Source organism: Ovis canadensis, chromosome 9 (genome assembly GCF_042477335.2).
Source record: "Ovis canadensis isolate MfBH-ARS-UI-01 breed Bighorn chromosome 9, ARS-UI_OviCan_v2, whole genome shotgun sequence".
NCBI classification, from domain to species: domain Eukaryota; kingdom Metazoa; phylum Chordata; class Mammalia; order Artiodactyla; family Bovidae; genus Ovis; species Ovis canadensis.
Window position 1 is genome coordinate 19166044 of NC_091253.1, and position 19108 is coordinate 19185151.

Here is a 19108-nt window from a genome sequence, read left to right on the forward strand (position 1 = left end):
GCCTAGCTTAAGTCCGGGGCCCAGTATTGTACTGGGGAGGCACCTAGGTGTAAGGTGAAGAGGCAAGCCCAGCATAATGCCAGGTCCCCGGTAGTGAACCAGGAGGGCAGCTGGCACTGAGGACGTCCTGACAGTAAGACACTTGCAAGTAGAGAAGGGGTCTCTAGTGCTATAAAGGAGACTGAAAGTAATACTGTGAGTTGGAATCTCTTTGCTGTGTCATTTTTGTAACTCTCTGTGCCGGCACTGTCTGTCTGTCTGTGTGAGTCTCGCTGTTGCTGTTAGTGTTCTCTGTATCCATGGGGCAATCTACTTCTACTCCGCTGTCTCTGATGACTGACCATTTTTCTGATTTTAAGTCTAGAGCTCAGAATCTTTCGTTACTGGTGAGGAAGAGCAAATTGGTGACTTTCTGTTCCGCCGAGTTGCCCACCTTTGATGTCAGATGGCCACAAGAGGGAACCTTCAATCCCCAAATTATCCAGGCAGTTAAAGAGAGGGTACTAACCCCTAGTCCTGCCAGGCACCCAGACCAGACTCCCTACATTCTGGTCTGGCAGGATCTAGTGAGAAACCCACCGGAATGGCTTAAACCCTCTGTTCTCACTCCTTCTAAACCTCCTAAACCTCCCCGTCCCTCTTCCCTGACTCCAACCTCGCTAAACCCACAGGTGCTAGTCATGAAAGCTTCTGAAAAAATAAGAAGAAAAACAGGACAAAAAACGACCTAAGCCAGTGTTCCAAGAATCTTCTTCTCTGTATCCTAATCTGATTGACCTGGAAACCAAGTTGTTCCCACCCCTGTACGCAGATCCACATCCGCCCTTGCTTCCACAGGTTCCACAAGTTTCATCGGGAGAAGCCCGGAGGAGGGCTGAGCCCTCGGCTCCTCCTAGAGAAGGGGGCCCCCTCCCAGGGAACTCGGGGAAGAGCAAGGGAAATGACCAGCACAGTGGAAGAAGAAGGCCCGGAAATTCCCTCCTCCACTGTTCACGTGTTTCCGGTCCAGGCGGGGCCAGCCAGAGAGGGTGGGGAATGGACATATCAGTATTGGCCCTTTGCCACTAGTGATTTGTACAATTGAAAGACTCAAACTCCCTCTTTCTCTGAGAAACCACAGGGTCTTATTGATCTTTTAGAATCCATCCTTTTTACTCACAATCCCACTTGGGATGATTGTCAGCAACTGTTACAGGTACTTTTTACTACAGCAGAGCACAAACGGATCCTGTCAGAAGCCCGGAAAAATGTGCCAGGGGTGGATGGGAGGCCCACAATACAGCCTCACCTCATTGAAGAGGGGTTCCCCTTGGTGCGACCCAACTGGGACTTCAAACGTGCTGAAGGTAGGGAGTATCTCCGAGTGTACCATCAGACTCTCATGGCTGGCCTTAGAGCGGCCACCAGAAAGCCAACTAATTTGGCCAAGGTAAATTCAGTGAGGCAAGAGCCAAATGAGAGCCCAGCAGCCTTCCTTGAAAGGATAATGGAAGCTTTTAGACAGTATACTCCTATGGACCCACAGGCAGATGAGTCTCGAGCAGCAGTTATGCTAGCATTTGTGAATCAGGCAGCCCCTGACATTAGGAGAAAGTTACAAAAGATAGAGAGGCTGGGTGACCAGTCCCTGCAAGATCTAGTGAGGACAGCAGAGAGAGTTTTCAATCATAGAGAGACCCCAGAGGAGAGAGAGGACCGCATTAGAAGGGAAGAAAGAGAATTTAGAGCTGAAGAAAACCATAAGAACCAAAAAGAGCTGGCTCAGATATTTTTCACTGGAATTGAAAACAAAAATAGGTTCCAAAAAGGAAAAAAGCTAGACTCAAAGACTGAGGAAAAACCTGCAAGATGCAAGCTTGGAAAAAACCAATGTGCGTTTTGTAAGGAGATTGGACATTGGAAAGATAAATGCCCCAAGAAAAACCTAAAAGAGGGGCCCAAAAATCCCAAGAACAAGACTCCCTCTCCTGACAGTCGTATCCTCTATGCGGGTGAGGATAGTGACTAGGGGGGTCAGGGCTCAACGCCCCTCCCCGAGTCCTGGGTAACTATAAATGTGGAGGGGAAACCGGTTGGCTTCATGGTGGATACGGGAGCTCAATACTCAGTCTTAAACCAAAGAGATGGACCCATGTCTAAGAAAAGTAGCTGGGTGCAGGGAGTAACCGGGACTAAGCGATATGGATGGACTACAAAACAGCATGTGAACTTGGGGACCCACCAAGTGACCCATTCCTTTCTGGTGATACCTGAGTGTCCAGTGCCCTTGCTGGGAAGAGATTTACTGTCTAAAGTAAATGCCCAAATTCATTTCGACCACGGGCAAGTGTCAGTTTTAGATGGAACCGGACATCCTCTTCAGGTCTTGTCTCTGGCATTAAAGGATGAATACAGACTGTACTTGCCAGAGGCCCCAGCGACAATAAGTCCCGAAGTACAGCCATGGGTTCAGAGATACCCTCAAGCCTGGGCTGGAACAGCAGGAATGGGATTAGCCAAACAGAGGCCCCCTATTATTGTGGAACTGAAAGCCAGTGCCACACCGGTGAGAGTGCGGCAGTATCCCATGAGTCAAGAGGCTCTGCAAGAAATTACTCCTCACATACAATGCCTCATAGACGCTAGGGTCTTGAGAAAGTGCCGGTCTCCATGGAACACGCCCCTGCTTCCCGTAAAGAAGCCTGGGGGAACTGATTTTAGACCGGTTCAAGACCTGCGAGAAGTCAACAAATGGGTGAGTGACATTCATTCTATGGTTCCTAACCCTTATACATTGCTAAGCAGCTTGCCACCAAGCTATGTTTGGTACACTGTTTTAGATTTAAAAGATGCCTTTTTCAGTCTGCCTCTTGCCCTTGCAAGCCAAGAGATCTTCGTCTTCGAATGGCAGGAAGACGGTGGTCAGACCCCTGTGCAGCTGATGTGGACTCGCTTACCACAGGGTTTCAAAAACTCACCCACGTTGTTTAACGAGGCTTTGGATGAAGACCTCCGTGAGTATCGGGTTGAACACCCTACCATTGTTTTATTACAATATGTTGATGACCTTATGCTGGCAGCGACTATGGAAAAAGAGTGCCAAGAGGCAACAGGTGACCTTCTCCAAACCTTGGGGACTTTTGGTTAGAGGGCCGGTGCCAAAAAGGCCCAGATTGCCAAGCAAGAGGTTACATACCTCAATTATAAGATAAAACAGGGCCAGAGGTGGCTAACACAGGCTATGAAAGAAACCATCCTCCAAATCCCTGAGCTGGCCAACCCTAGACAAGTCAGAGAATTTCTGGGAACTGTGGGATATTGCCGATTATGGATCTTGGGGTTTGCAGAAAAGGCCAGGCCCCTGTATGAAGGGACCAAAGAAAACAAAGACTGGAAATGGGCTGAGTCAATGAAAACGGCCTTTCAGGAGCTCAGGCATGCCTTGCTGGAAGCTCCTGCCCTTGCCCTTCCTGACCCATCTAAGCCTTTCCAATTATTTATAGATGAAAGGTGAGGGATAGGAAAAGGGGTACTAACACAGAAGTGGGGACCTTGGAAGCGTCCCATAGCTTACCTTTCCAAGAAATTGGACCCAGTGGCAGCCGGATGGCCACCTTGCCTCTGAATCATCGCGGCCACCACGCTCTTAGTCCATGATGCTGATAAACTGACTTATGGACAGAGACTCTTGGTCTACACTCCTCATGCTATAGAGAGAGTTCTGAAACAACCCCCGGGTAAATGGATTTCCAATGCCCGCTTGACACACTACCAGGCCCTGCTACTTGACACCTCACAGATTCATTTTCAAACGCCCTGCACTCTAAACCCGGCTACTCTTTTGCCCAATCCGGAGGGAGATAGCCTCCTCCACGATTGCAATGAGATACTGGCCGGGGTAACGGCAATACGGAAGGACTTAACAGATACGCCACTGGATAACAGTGAGCTAATATGGTTTACAGATGGAAGCAGTCATGTAAAAGATGGACAGAGAAGGGCGGGGGCCGCAGTGGTAGATAATTCTGGATGGACGATATGGGCGGAGACTCTTTCCCCAGACACCTCAGCACAAAAAGCAGAGTTAATTGCCCTGATCCAAGCATTAGAGAGAGCTAAAGGAAAAAGAATAATTATTTTTACTGACAGTCTCTATGCTTTTGGCATGGTACACATCCAGGGCCCGATATATCGGGAACGGGGGTTTTTGACAGCTGAAGGAAGAGATTAAAAATTTGCCAGAAATCCGTCGACTTCTGGAGGCTGTGCAGTTGCCTTGGGCTGTGTCAATAGTACATGTACCTGAACATCAAAAAGGGAACAGCCCCATGGCACGAGGAAATCGTGCAGCAGATCTGGTGGCTCGAAAAGTGGCTGATGAAGATTTTATTGCTCCGGTGTTGGCGATCGGACTTCCACCCCCAGGTATGGGAACTTTGCCCGCAACCCCTGAGTATTTATCCACAGACCTTGCCTGGATCCAGGAACGTGCCAATCTCCAACAAGGAGAGAATGGATGGTACCGAGACTCCAATGGTTACTTGATACTCCCTGCTCAGTTGGGATGGCAACTGTGTGAGCATCTACACTCGTCTGCTCATCTGGGAGAGAAAAAGACTCTGATACCTTTTCAAACTGAGCACCTGTGATTCCCCTGGTGCCAAACAACTTTGAAGAACATAGTACATGCTTGTAAGGCATGTCAACTGTTGAGGCCAGGAAAGAGGCAACACGCAGAACTGAGGTATTGGGGAGAAGGGCCAGGGCAGCACTGGGAAGTAGATTTCAGAGAGGTAAGGCCAGGCAAGTATGGTTACCGGTATTTGTTAGTGTTGGTAGATACCTTCTCAGGGTGGGTAGAAGCTTTTCCTACTAAGGGAGAAACTGCAACAGTAGTGGCTAAAAAGATTTTAGAAGAAATAGTTCCCAGGTTTGGCCTGCCGGTGACTATTGGCTCTGATAATGGACCTGCTTTTGTGAGCCAAATAGTTCAGAACCATGCCCAGGCTCTAGGGACCAAATGGAAATTACATTGTGAATACAGCCCACAGAGCTCGGGGCAAGTTGAAAGAATGAATCGGAGCCTAAAAGAAACTTTAACTAAATTGGCTATAGAGACTGGCAGGGACTGGGTGACTCTCCTTCCCTTCACCCTCTTTCGCACACATAATACTCCTTATCAGCTTAATCTGACCCCATTTGAAATTCTGTATGGGCGACCTCCCCCTGTATGTCCAATATTTGAAGGAAAGAAACTTCTACCTCCTACTTTGGGACAATTCCAGGAGGCTTTGATGGCTTTGGGCAAAGTGCATTCTCACGTCTGGAAACTGCTCCAGGAAACACATGAGGGTCAAAACAAGGGGACTATCCCCTCACATAACATCGGCCCCAGAGATTGGGTGTGGGTCAAAAGGCACCACACCAAGGCACTAGAACCTAAATGGAAGGGTCCTTATGTTGTTCTTCTTACCACCCCAACTGCCCTAAAGGTAGACGGTATCGGGCCTTGGGTGCATTGCAACCACGTACGCCCAGCTACTTCAGCAGAGCAGGAAGACGCTAAAAAAGAATGGGAAGCATCTCTGCACCCATCCAACTCCCTGAGGCTGAAGCTCCAGCGTCGTCGACAGGACCAAGGCAACTCGTCCGGACCATCTTATGGATGACCATGTTACTCTGCTCCGAAGCTGCCAGCGTAAACCCGCACCAACCCGTCAAAATCACCTGGAAACTGCAAAATGGACTAACACGTGAGATGCTTAACTCCACCACCGCAATACATCCACCAAATACTTGGTGGCCAGACTTATACTTTGACCTTAAGCCGGTGGTAAATGTACATTGGAAGAGGGACTACCTCCGGAATCATGCATTCTGGGCATGTCCAGGTGCAACCAGGCACAACTGGAAGATCTGTGGGGGGATACAGGACTCTTATTGTAAATCTTGGGACTGCGTAACTTCTAATGATGGGTCAGAGACTCCAGGGTATAGACTGTGGGATGTAGGAAATCGGGACTTGCTTAACTTCTCATTTGTAGGACCCGTACCTCCATACTCCGATTGGGAAAAGGATCATAACTTTGCCCAGGTAAAAATAAGGTTTAACATTGACAAAGCAAAAAAAGAGAAGGCCTGGGTCAATGGGATATCATGGGGACTTCAGACCCTAAATGACCTGACTACTTATAATGGGATCATTGTTGTGAGTCAAGTTTTAGAACCGGTACAAATGTATAGTATCGGTCCAAACCCCGTTGAACAGGTCTATGCAACTCTCTACCCGACAACCTCCCTACCTACATCCCAAAGACCAACAAAAGACCCAGAGAAGGGCCCCCTTGCTAAACTTGGACAAACAGATCCACTATGGAAATTAGTAAAGGCAGCTTATGCTACCTTAAATCAAACCCATCCTGAGGCAACTAAATCCTGTTGGTTATGTTACAACTTAATTCCCCCTTATTACGAGGCAGTAGGCCTCAACGCCTCTTACAACCTGGCCAACAGCACCGATCCTCCCCAATGTCGATGGGGAGAACGAAAAGTAGGCCTTACAATGAGAGAAATGTGGGGAAAGGGACTATGTATGGGCAAAGTGCCACCAGACAGATCCTCATTGTGTGCCCTTACTGTTGAACTCATGAATTTGCCGGTAGCCAGGTGGTCAGTTCCACAGATGGGAGGATGGTGGGTGTGCTCTCACACTGGGTTGACTCCCTGTGTACATAGCTCCATTTTTGATCCTAAAAAAAGCATTTTGTGTTATGGTGGCTGTGATACCAAAGATACTGTATCGGCCAGCAGAAGCTGTATATGATTACTGGGCCCACAAATTGACTCTTAATCAACAGGAAAGAGCTTATAAAGTTAAGAAAGAGCCCATTACTGCCATAACCATAGCAACTATGTTCTGTCTGGGAACAGCTGGGGCCGGAACTGGAATAACAGCTTTATCCATGCAAAGTCAAGGATTTAACTCTTTAAGAGCAGCCATAGATGAAGACATCACTCGTATAGAACAGTCTATTAGTCATTTAGAGTCATCTTTAACTTCCCTGTCTGAAGTAGTTTTGCAAAATAAAAGAGGGCTAGATCTGGTATTTTTGCAACAGGGGGGACTTTGTGCTGCCCTAGGAGAAGAATGTTGTTTTTATGCAGACCATACTGGAATAGTTAGGTAATCCATGGCCAAAGTGAGAGAGGGGCTAGCCCAGCGTAAACAAGAGTGTGAGGCTCAACAGGGATGGTTTGAGTCCTGGTTTCAACAATCCCCCTGGCTGACTACTTTAATCTCTACCTTGCTAGGACCGCTGATAATCCTTCTAATAATGCTTACGTTCAGCCCTTGTATTATCAATAGACTTGTAGCCTTTGTAAAAGAGCACATTAATACAGTACAGCTGTTCGTGCTTCGGTAGCAATATCAAACAGTATCTCAGGACCCAGAGGAGGATTACTCTGTATGATCAAACAGGGGGGAATGTTAGGCAGGGTGGTTGGCTCAATGAGGTGCATAACAGCGCTGGGGACGTGAGTCATGTTTCCTGTTTTCTTGAAGAATATTCCTTAACCAAATAAGGAAAAATTTCTATATGCGATAGCATAAGGAAGGCGTTGCATGAGCTCATTCTGCCTGTCCAATCAGGTATCACCAAGTACCCTGTAACTGAGACAAAGAGCTGACTGTATATAAACCACCATATTGCTTTGTTCGGGGCTCTCGTCTGTCTGATTCTGCTGTGTCGGATGAGGCTTGAGCCCTAGCGCGCTAGAAATAAAAATTCCCTTCTTGCCTTCGCATTACCATGGTGGACTTGTTCACTCTCTCGGTTGGTTTGGAGATACGGGCTTGGTGCATAACAATACCTAGGGATCAAGTCCTGCTGTAAGCAGGTTTTAAGGTGTAAGGTTTTAAACCTTACACCGTAAGGATCTCTAGCCTTGATGGACTGGTACATTTGAGGTTGTTCTAACCACACCAACAGCTGCTAAACTGGCAGGTCATTCCTCTTGGTTTCATCTCTCTAGATTAAAGTGGACTTTAATTTAAGTCCACTCTCTTGGGGTCTCCCCAGGCGACTCTCTATCTCTGCTAAGAAACATTCCCCACTAGGAGGCTCCTCGCTACACCAGCACTGTTCTGGTACCCACCAGGCTTTGACTGGATTGGATTTCTGAAGAAACAGAATAGCCGAACACAAATATCGATAAGTAATACAAAAACAGATGGTATTGGTTACTAATTGAATTGGGATTTCCCCTATTTACTCTATTCACAATAGGAGTTTACTCTATTCACAATAAGAGATTACTCTATTTCTCACCCTCAATGCACTATCTTCAAAAGTTTTCCCTCTGTTTTACCTATTTCTCCATAGTTCTTGTTTTTTGGGGGGATGGTCCTCCTCTTACTGTGATCAGCCTAGATGAATTCATTATCCACTTTACTACAAATAGTAACACAAGCCCTTACCTTCCTGGAAACACCACTGTTACTGATCTCCCTTTACTCCTTGACTTTATAAGTGATATTTTGGCTGCAGGGATATTTCATAGCGTTCACACCAACCCAAATTTACTTCTACACCTGGATTCTTATTTTTATCATTTTCTCCCCATAGACATAAGATGCCACATCACGATTTTATTCTTACTCCCTCTTCTTTTACAGTCCAGACTTCATATTAATACCATATCTATAAGTCAGCCTGTCCCAAACCATGCCTACCTATTCAAAACTCTAAATCTGACCCATCAATTACTCAATACATAAAACCCAACCCTGGCCAGTGATTGTTGGATTTGCTTATCCATTTCCTCACCAAGAGGATCAGCACTCTCCATCTCCACAGGTAAATGGACTCACACTAACACTTCTGTTTATCACACATATAGAGGAGAATCTCTCGTTTTATTATATATACGTTATTTGTATTCAATTGATCAAATTCACAATCGTAACAAGATACTGACTTCCCTCCTTCTGGATCTCACTTCTACTCAGAAAGGACCAACTATAGGAAGACCCACCACCTCTGACAATCATCTACAACAGGCTCCTTTCTGTTTTACCAGACAAAACTCTATAAACAATTCTTACCCCCAACTGGGAACTATTCAACCACACCTCTGTAGTCACACTTCACATCTCTCCTTCCCTTCCAGCCAATCCATCTACCATATCTCTTGAACTGTGGAACATTCTCTTGCTTTGTCAGAGACTCCCTTCTGCATATAGTGTAAATGCTCCTCTTGTAGGGTCTACACTGGCGAGTTCACTGTCAGTTTCAGAGATTACTAACAAGTTCCCAGAAAGACTCCTATTTGCTATTGATTTCAGCTGCTGTCTTCTTATTTCTGAATTGTTTTTCTAATGTGAAACCATCACTTATTTATGTTCTCCCACTAACTGGATGGGAACATGCACCCTGGTATATCTGGTCCCAGATATTTCTATTCCTCCTATCAAACCCTCCCTCTCCCACTAACTCATAACCAACCATCACGGACAGTTCAATTCATTCCTCTATTAATCTTTTTTGGAACAGTGGCTGGGATCAGGACAGGGACTGCAGAACTCAGAACTTCTTTAAATTACCATCACAACCTTTCTAAAGACCTCACTGATAGCCTAGAAGAAAGAGATACCAGCCTTATCACTATCCAAAACTAGCTAGATTCCCTGGCCGCTGTGATCCTCCAAAACAGAAGAGGATTAGACCTCCTCAGAGCAGAAAAAGGAGGTCTATGCCTAATTTTGGAGGAAGCCTACTTCTTCTACATCAATAAATCAGGTGTTGTAAAAGAAGCAGCAAGAAATCTGACAAACAGGGCCTCAAAAATATGTCAACAACTCAATAATTCATGGGAAATCTGGTTAAACAATTGGAATTGGATACCCTGGGTCCTACATTTTCTAAGTTTTCTCCTTCTACTTACCCTTATTCTAACTTCCAATCTATGTTTAATGTGTCTTTTTTCAAATTTTCTTCCAGATCACTTACAAGCCTTCACCAACCGAATTATCCACAAGCTACTTCTAACTCGCTTAAATTATCAAAAACTTCTACCCTACACAACTACCTTTGAACCACATTCCAGCCTTTTCTTATCTCACTCCCATGACACCCCTGTTCTACAAGAAGTAGGTGCTGAAGATTGACCTTTGGCCCTTTTCCTAAATCAAAAAGCATGGAATGATATGGCCCACATGGGGACTCATTGCTAAGATGGCGTATTATATTGACATTGTAAACAAAGAAAAGAATCACAGTGACCCATGAGACTGACCAAATTGCCCAATGGACATTGTGTTTGCTCACTGGAGCCTACACTCTTAAAGCTATGAGACCACCACATTCCAGACCTCCAGCTAAGTGATCACAGGACTCAACTACAGGCTAAAAATTAACCATCCCTTCAGATATTTTTTCATTGGCAGGGTATAAGAAAGACCCCATCAGAAAGGGAGGACACTGGTTCTCCTTAAGGGCTAGTCACCCTCTTGTTTCCCTCTAATAAATTTCCCTTTTCTTGCCTGACTGCCCAGCTGACTTTATTTTTCTCTGCACTCGCCTAACGGAACTGCACACAGATTTCTCAGGAGGCAGGTAAGGTTGTTTGGTATTCCCATTTCTTTAAGAATTTCCCACAGTTTGTTATGATCCACACAGTCAAAGGCATTGGCGTAGTCAATAAAGCTTTTCTGGAACTCTCTTGCTTTATTGATGATCCAACAGATGTTGGCAATTTGATCTCTGATTCCACTGCCTTTTCTAAATCTAGCTTGAACATCTGGAAGTTCATGTACTGTTGAAGTCTGACTTGGAAGATCTTGAGCATTACTTTGCTAGTGTGTGAGATGAGTGCAATTGTGCAGTAGTTTGAATATTATTTGGCATTGACTTTCTTTGGGGTTGGAATGAAAACTGACCTTTTCCAGCCCTGTGGCCACTGCTGAGTTTTCCAAAGTTGCTGGAATATTGAGTTCAGCCCTTTAACGAGATCATCTTTTAGGATTTGAAATAGCTCAACTGGAATTCTTTCACCTCCAAGAGCATTGTCCGTTGTGATGTTTCTTAAGGCCCACTTGACTTTGCATTCCAAGATATCTGGCTCAAGGTGAGTGATCACACCATCATGGTTATCTGGGTCATGAAGTTCTTTTTAATATAGCTCTTTTGTGTATTCTTGCCACCTCTTCTTAATATCTTCTGCTTCTGTTAGGTCCATACCATTTCTGTACTTTATTTTGCCCATCTTTGCATGAAATGTTCCTTTGATATATTTAATTTTCTCAAAGATATTTCTAGTCTTTCCCATTTTATTTTTTTCTTTTCTTTTTTTTTTTTTTTTTTCATTGATCACTGAGGAATGCTTTCTTATCTCTCATTGCCATTCTTTGGAACTCTGCATTCAGATAGGTATATCTTTCCTTTCCTATATGAGATTATATAGTAAGTAGCATTTCAGATTGACTATGTCACTTAGTAAGAAGTGTTTTGGTTTTCTCTGTGTCTTTTCATTTCTTTTTAGTACTGAATAATATTGTATTTTATGGATATACCAAGGTTTATTATATATTCCTATACTGAACATGAATGCTTCTCTTTTGGCAATTTTGAATTAAGCTGTTATAAATGTCATGTGCAACTTTTCAAGCAGACTCAAATTTTCAACTACTTTTGGTAAATATTATGAAAATTAATAAAAGTAATTATCCATTAGAAAGAATTCAGTTCAGTTCAGTTCAGTTGCTCAGTCGTGTCCGATTCTTTGAGACCCCATGAATTGCAGCACACCAGGCCACCCTGTCCATCACCAACTCCCGGAGTTCACTCAGACTCACATCCATCGAGTCAGTCATGGCATCCAGCTATCTCATCCTCTGTCATCCCCTTCTTCTGCTCTCAATTCCTCCCAACATCAAAGTCTTTTCCAATGAGTCAACTCTTCGCATGAGGTGGCCAAAGTATTGGAGTTTCAGCTTTAGCATGATTCCTTCTAAAGAAATCCCAGGGCTGATCTCCTTCAGAATGGACTGGTTGGATCTCCTTGCAGTCCAAGGGACTCTCAAGAGTCTTCTCCAACATCACAGTTCAAAAGCATCAATTCTTCGGCACTCAGCCTTCTTCACAGTCCAAATCTCACATCCAAACATGACCACAGGAAAAACCATAGCCTTGCCTAGACGGACCTTAGTCAGCAAAGTAATGTCTCTGCTTTTGAATATGCTATCTAAGTTGGTGATAACTTTTCTTCCAAGGAGTAAGCGTCTTTTAATTTCATGGCTGTAATCACCATCTGCACTGATTTTGAAAAACAAAAAATAACGTCTGAAACTGTTTCCACTGTTTCCCCATCTATTTCCCATGAAGTGATGGGACCAGATGCCATGCTCTTCGTTTTCTGAATGTTGAGCTTTAAGCCAACTTTTTCACTCTCCTCTTTCACTTTCATCAGGAGGCTTTTGAGTTCCTCTTCACTTTCTGCCATAAGGGTGGTGTCATCTGCATAGCTGAGGTTACTGATATTTCGCCCAGCAATCTTGATTTCAGCTTGTGTTTCTTCCAGTCCAACGTTTCTCATGATGTACTCTGCATGTAAATTAAATAAGCAGGGTAACAATATACAGCCTTGAGGTACTCCTTTTCCTATTTGAAACCAGTCTGTAGTTCCATATCCAGCTCTAACTGTTGCTTCTTTACCTGCATACAGACTTCTCAAGAGGCAGGTCAGGTGGTCTGGTATCCCCATCTCTCTCAGAATCTTCCACAGTTTATTAGAAAGAGTTAGGGGACTGAAAGTGGGACCTCTCTCACTCTATGACTATAGTAAAGATCAGTGCAATGAAGAAAAACTTTCTTTTCTTTCCTTGCAATAGTTCAAGCAATGAGAAGCTGTCATAACTCAGCTAATGAAAAGTCATGGGCCCTTTGTTAACTGTAGACGTCCCACTTCCTTTTTCCTCTTTTAAAAGTGTTCTCCTCTGCTGGGGATTTACATATGGCTCACTGTGATAGCAGAACTCAAATGGAAATCATTTACTGATCACAAATGAATCCATTATTGATGGGGAATAACTAGCAGTCTATTTGTTTTAGGTCAGCCAGTATAGGAATCCAGAGAAGACACCCAATGACTCTGAAGCTGGTGAGAAAATAAGTTTAATACCCACATCAAGCCCATTGTTGTTTATTGTTTTTCTCAGTAAACTTGGAGTTTGAGCCTATTATTTTTTCCCCCTTGAAATATATTGCCACTCTCTTTGCATTAGGAAGCTTTCCAAGCTTTATTTGTATTCTAGACCTGTTTTAACATTTTGTTCTTTTTAGTTCAGGCTTGTTCTGTATGTGAGTACCTATTTGTAACTTTGGTCCGATTTTGAAGTTAGACTTTTCCATTTAGAGATGACTAGACTTTGGGCAAATCCCCTTGGAAGAGAGGCCATTTGGTAAGATATTGCTCAGCATAGACTTCCACCTGGCTCCTCCGAGTCCAGACTGTTCCTTCAGACTGGTTGGTATACCAGACCTGTAGGTTGTTTGGACTTTGTAAATCTATGAACTACTTGAGCTATTTAGACTGTTTGAAAATTTTTCTCTTACTCTGGATTTAAACAAATGAAAAAGGGAAATTAGAGAAATTATTTTCTCTAAGAATTATGGATCCCAGTTATCTAAATATTTTGATGATGCTCCCTTTATGGGAATCTCTGCTGATTTCAGGATTGAAAAGCATGGTCCTTCCTTATAGATATTTTCTAACATCATAGACACATAAGGTAGTATAGTTAACAACTGGACACTGTGACCCAGTGATATCCCGCTTGCCTTAGAGTCATTATAGCCACTGTCCTATTAGCTAGGGTCACCAAGAAAACCCTCATGGGATTCCCTGTAACTTATTCTGTACCTCACGCAGTGAAAGCTCTCCTTTATTCTAAATCACACTTAACACCAAACTAACCAAATGCAATTTAGAAAGTCAATGACCATTTTGAGAAACTTTCAAAATCCTCACACTTACTTGTGTCAAAATCTAATTGGATAATCAAATAGCTCTAAAGTTTCCCAAAGTGAATAGAATGCTTATTTCAGTTGGTATTTTCAGGCTTCCAGGTATTATCAAGAATCAAAATTGTCCCTCTGAAAAATAAGAGTTTAAGGTTAACTGAGCCAAACAAAGAAAGGAAGGTAAAATTCTTTTTGAAACCCCAAGCTCTTCTCCCTTCTTTATCTCAGGTTCTGCCTCTGGGGCCACCTTCTTTCTTCCTTCTAAATCATGTACACCTCCTCTAGTTCCTCAGCTCCAACATACTAATTCTTTCATGGAACTTCCCATTTTCTCTGCAACTCTCCCCATTTTCATTTCCTCTGAACTTCTCAGAAAGTGTCCTTTAAAATCGTCTTCTAAGGGTTCAGAAGATAAACCCTTAAATTTTCATATTCCCTGGACTAAACTTAACTGAGAGCCATAGCCAAAGATTTTCCCAAAGTATCAAATATCCTCACTGATCCCCACCCCCACCCCACCCCCAGACTATAGGTGGTTGCCAAAATTGAATTCCAAATTTCTCTCTTATGGGAAAACTTCTATATATTTACTAAACAATGACAAACTTGATACAATTTTAGGTCAAAACCAGGGCACACAGATTTTGAAGACTTATAGGAGAGTTTGAGGAACCTGTATGCTCTTGGAGTTCCCAACTCTCAAATTTCTCCTTTTGTTGTATACCAAAAGGAGGGGAATTTTTTGGGATGCTCACCCCAAAACATAGGGGCCATAATAGACACATAAGGTAGTATAGTCAACAACTGGACCCTATGACCAGTGATATCCCACTTGCCTTAGAGTCACTATAGCCACTGTCCTATTGGTTAAGGTCACCAAGAAAATCCTCATGGGATTCCCTATAACTTATTCTGTACCCCATGCAGTAAAAACTCTCCTTTATTCCAAATCACACTTAACATTTATCAACCAACATCTCATCTCATATGAAGTCTTTTTGCTGGCTTCTACTCACATAATTCTTTTGTATCATAATGGCCTCAACCCAACTAGTATCCCTCATAACTGCATATTGCCAATGGGTAACATCCTGATCTTTTGTCAAAATCTTCAGGAAATTTCTTTGAGTAATGCTGAATTTTCATGTTTCATTAATCATTCTTATTTAAAAAGTCACAATGTCAAATACTGTTCTGGGTAGACTGTTGCAACTGTTTTTGGTGTTTTTGAGGCAGCATCTTTACCTATGGCTATCACAGCCCATCAGGCTCAACTACATACTCTTATACAGGCTTGTACTTTGACCTGTGGCAAAACTGCCCATATTTATATTTATAGTGCATATGCTTTCAAAGTAACTCATGATTTTGGAATGTTGTGGAAGCAACATGGCTCTCTTTCTTACTTCCAGCAAAATGAAAGCAAAATTGTTTAAAATTGTTGTATGTAATGTTTTTGGCTGCTGTATTTGCTATTATTATGATTCTTCAGAATATTAAAGTTGACTCTCCGTTATCTAGTGGAAATCAAATTGCTGGCATTTCCACAAGAAATACGTCTTTTAAAGAAATCAACCACAACCAAAGCTTTATCATGGTTCAAAGAGATATTTCTATAAGTTATAAAGAATTTTGACATTTGATCTCAGAAAAGGAAAAATAAGAATGGAAATTTAACCATGATTGGTTTGATTAAAATTAAAAAAAAAATGAAGGAGAAGAAGAAGAAGGACCAGATTAAGATGACAGAGTAGAAGAACATGTGCTTATCTTCTCCAGCCAGAGCAAATCTTCTATAGGAATATACTGGAACCCACCAAAAATTAAAAAAAAAAAAAAAAAAAAGATACCCTATATCCAAGGACGATGGAGAAGCCACAACAAAATGGTAAGAGGGAAACAATTATGATAAAATAAAATCTTATGCATGCTGGGTAGGTGACTCACAAACTGGAGAACAACAACACCAAAGATCTGACACTGTTTTAAAGGTTCTAGGTCCCACATCAGGCTCCCCAGCCTGGGAATTCAGCCAAGGGACTGGGAATCCCCAGAGAATCTGATTTTGAAGGTCAGTTGGATTTGATTACAGAGCCTCCATAAGACTGGGGGATAAAGAAACTCTTGGAGGACACAAACAAAATCTTGTGTACCCCAGGGCCCATGAGAAAGGAGCAGTGGTCCTGACGGAGACTGGGCCAGAACCAGCTGTGACTGTTTGAGGGTAGCCTTCAAAAGCATGGCTTGACAGTGTCCTGCCATGTAGATGGAGGCACTGACAGCGTCAGTCCTAGGACCTGTATCCCAGCATAGGCCCTCTTGGAGGTTACCAATAGCCATACTATAGAAGCCCATAGACTCTAAGACTGGGTTGCCTAAGGTCAAACAACTAACAGGAAGGGAGCACAACCCCACCCATCAGCAGTTAGGCTCAGTTTCTCAGTTTTGTCCTACTCTGCAACCCCATGGACTGCAGCATGCCATGCTTCCCTGTTCATCACCAACTATCAGAGCTTGCTCAAACTCATGTCCATTGAGTTGGTGATGCCATCCAACCCATATCATCCTCTGTCATCCCCTTCTTCTCCTGCCTTAAATCTTTCCAAGCATCAGGTTCTTTTTCAATGAGTCAGTTCTTCCCATCAGGTGGCCAAAGCAGACAACTGGATCAAAGTTTTTAAAGCATGGACTTACCCACCAGAGCAAGGCCCAATTTCCCCCCCTAGCAAGTCTCTCCCATCAGGAAGCTTGCATAAGTCTCTTATGCTCATCTGCCAGAGAGCAGACAGAAGAAATAAAGAGCTACAGTCCCATTAGCCTCCAGAACTAACACCACAATCACAGAAAATACTGAAAATGAAAAGAAATGAGATTATGTCCCAGAGGAAATAGTTAGATCAAACCCTAAAAAAACAACTAAATTAAATGGAGATAGCCAACCTCCCAGAGCGGGGGGTGGGGGGGGGAGAAGAAGAAGAAAATTCAGAATAATGAAAATAAAGATAATTCTGAGTCTTAGGACAAGAATGGAGGCAAAGATTGAGAAGATGCAATAAATGTTTACCAAGGAACTAGAAGAATTAAAGAAAACCAGAGATGAACGACATATTAAAAGAAATCAATAGCAGAATAACTGAGGAAGAAGAATGGATAAGTGACTTGGAAGTCAGAATGGTTGAAATCAATGCTGCAAAATAGATTAAAAAAAAAAAAAAGAAGGAAAATAAATGAAGACAGCCTAACAGACAACATTAAACACAGATATTTGCATTATAGGGGTCAAAGAAGGAGAAGAGGGAGAGAATGGATCTGAGAAAATATTTGAAGAGATAATAACTGAAAACCAATTCAGAAAATAGATAGAAGACCTGAAGAGACAATTCTCTAAAGACGACACAACTGGGAAAAGAGAAAGTCAAAGCTGTATATTGTCAATATGCTTATTTAACTTATATGCAGAATACATTATTAGAAATGCCAGGCTGGATGAAGCACAAACTGAAATCAATAACCTCAGATATGCAAATGACACCACCCTTATGGCAGAAAGCAAAGAGGAACTAAAGAACCTCTTGATGAAGGTGAAAGGGAAGAGAGAAAGTTCCTATCACTTCATGGCAAATAGATACGAAAACAATGGCAACAGTGACAGACTTAATTTTCCTGGGTTCCAAAATCACTGCAGATGGTAATTGCAGCCATGAAATTAGAAGCCACTTTCACCTTGGAAGAAAAGCTATGACAAACCTAAACCATATTTTAAAACAGAGATGTCACTTTGCCAACAAAGGTCCATATAGTCAAAGCTCTGTTTTTTCCATTAGTCATGTAAGGATGTGAGTGTTGGACCATAAAGAAGACTGAGTGCCAAATAATTGATGCTTTTCAAATGTGGTGTTAGAGAAGGACTCTTGAGAGTCCCTTGGACTGCAAAGAGATCAAACTAGCCAATTCTAAAGGAAATCAATCCTGAATATTCATTGGAATAAATGATGCTGAAGCAGAGGTTCCAAAAAATTGACCACCTGATGTGAACAGCTGACTCATCAGAAAAGTCCCTGATGCTGGGAAAGATTGAAGGCAGGAGGAGATGGGGACGACAGTGGATAAAATGGCTGGATGGCATCACCAACTCAGTGAACACGAGTTTGAACAATTTCCAGGAGATAGTGAAGGACAGGAAAGCCTGGCATGCTGGAGTCCATGGGGTTGCAAAGATTCAGACATGTCTGAACCACAGACAAGAACAACTAAAACAGGCATACAGATGGCCAATGAGCACATGAAAAGATGTTCAAAATTGCTAGTAATTAGAGAAATGCAAATCAAAACTACAATAAGATATCACCTCAACCTGTTACAATGGGTATCATCAAAAGGTCTGCAGAAAACAAATATTGGAGAGGGTGTGGAGAGAAGAGAACCTTTTTGTACTATTACTGGAAATATTATTGGTTCAGGCATAATGGAGAACTTTATGGAAGTTCCTCATAAAAACTAAAAATACAGCCACCATATGACCCTGCAATCCCATTCCTGGGCATATATCCAGAGAAAAACATGGCCCAAAAAAGCACATGCACCCCAATGTTCATTGCAGCCCTGTTTACAATGGCCAAGACATGGAAACAACATAAATGGCCATCATCAAAGGAATGCATAAAGAAAATGTGGAGATATACATACACACACACACACACACACACACACACACACTGGAATATTACTCAGTCATTAACAATAATGAAATAGTGTCATTTGAGCAACATGGATGGACCTAGAGAGTGTCATACTGGGTGAAGTAAGTCAGATAGAAAGGGGAAATATCCTATGACATTCTTCATATGTGAAATCTAAAAAGAAACAATACAAATTAACTTACAAAACAGAAAGACTCAAAGACTTAGAAAGAAACTCATGTTTCCTTTAGGGAAGTAGTATTTAAGGACTTTGGGAAAATCATGTACACACTCCTATATTTCAAATGGATAAACAACAAAAACCTATTGTATATCACGTGGAACTTGGCTCAATAGTATGTATCAGCCTGGATGGGATAGGGGTTTGGGGAAGAATGGATACATGAATTTGTATGGCTGAGTCCCTTC

The 19108-nt window shown here is 42.7% G+C and overlaps 1 protein-coding gene across 1 annotated transcript; it reads left to right on the forward strand.

Moving 5' to 3' along the window:
- Positions 1-940: 940 nt before the first annotated feature.
- On the forward strand, positions 941-4628 carry LOC138931600 (uncharacterized). The gene is given in 3 exon segments (XM_070292524.1): positions 941-1009; positions 1121-4200; positions 4202-4628. Coding segments are annotated over 3 exon segments (3576 nt in total).
- The last annotated feature ends 14480 nt before the right edge of the window (positions 4629-19108 follow it).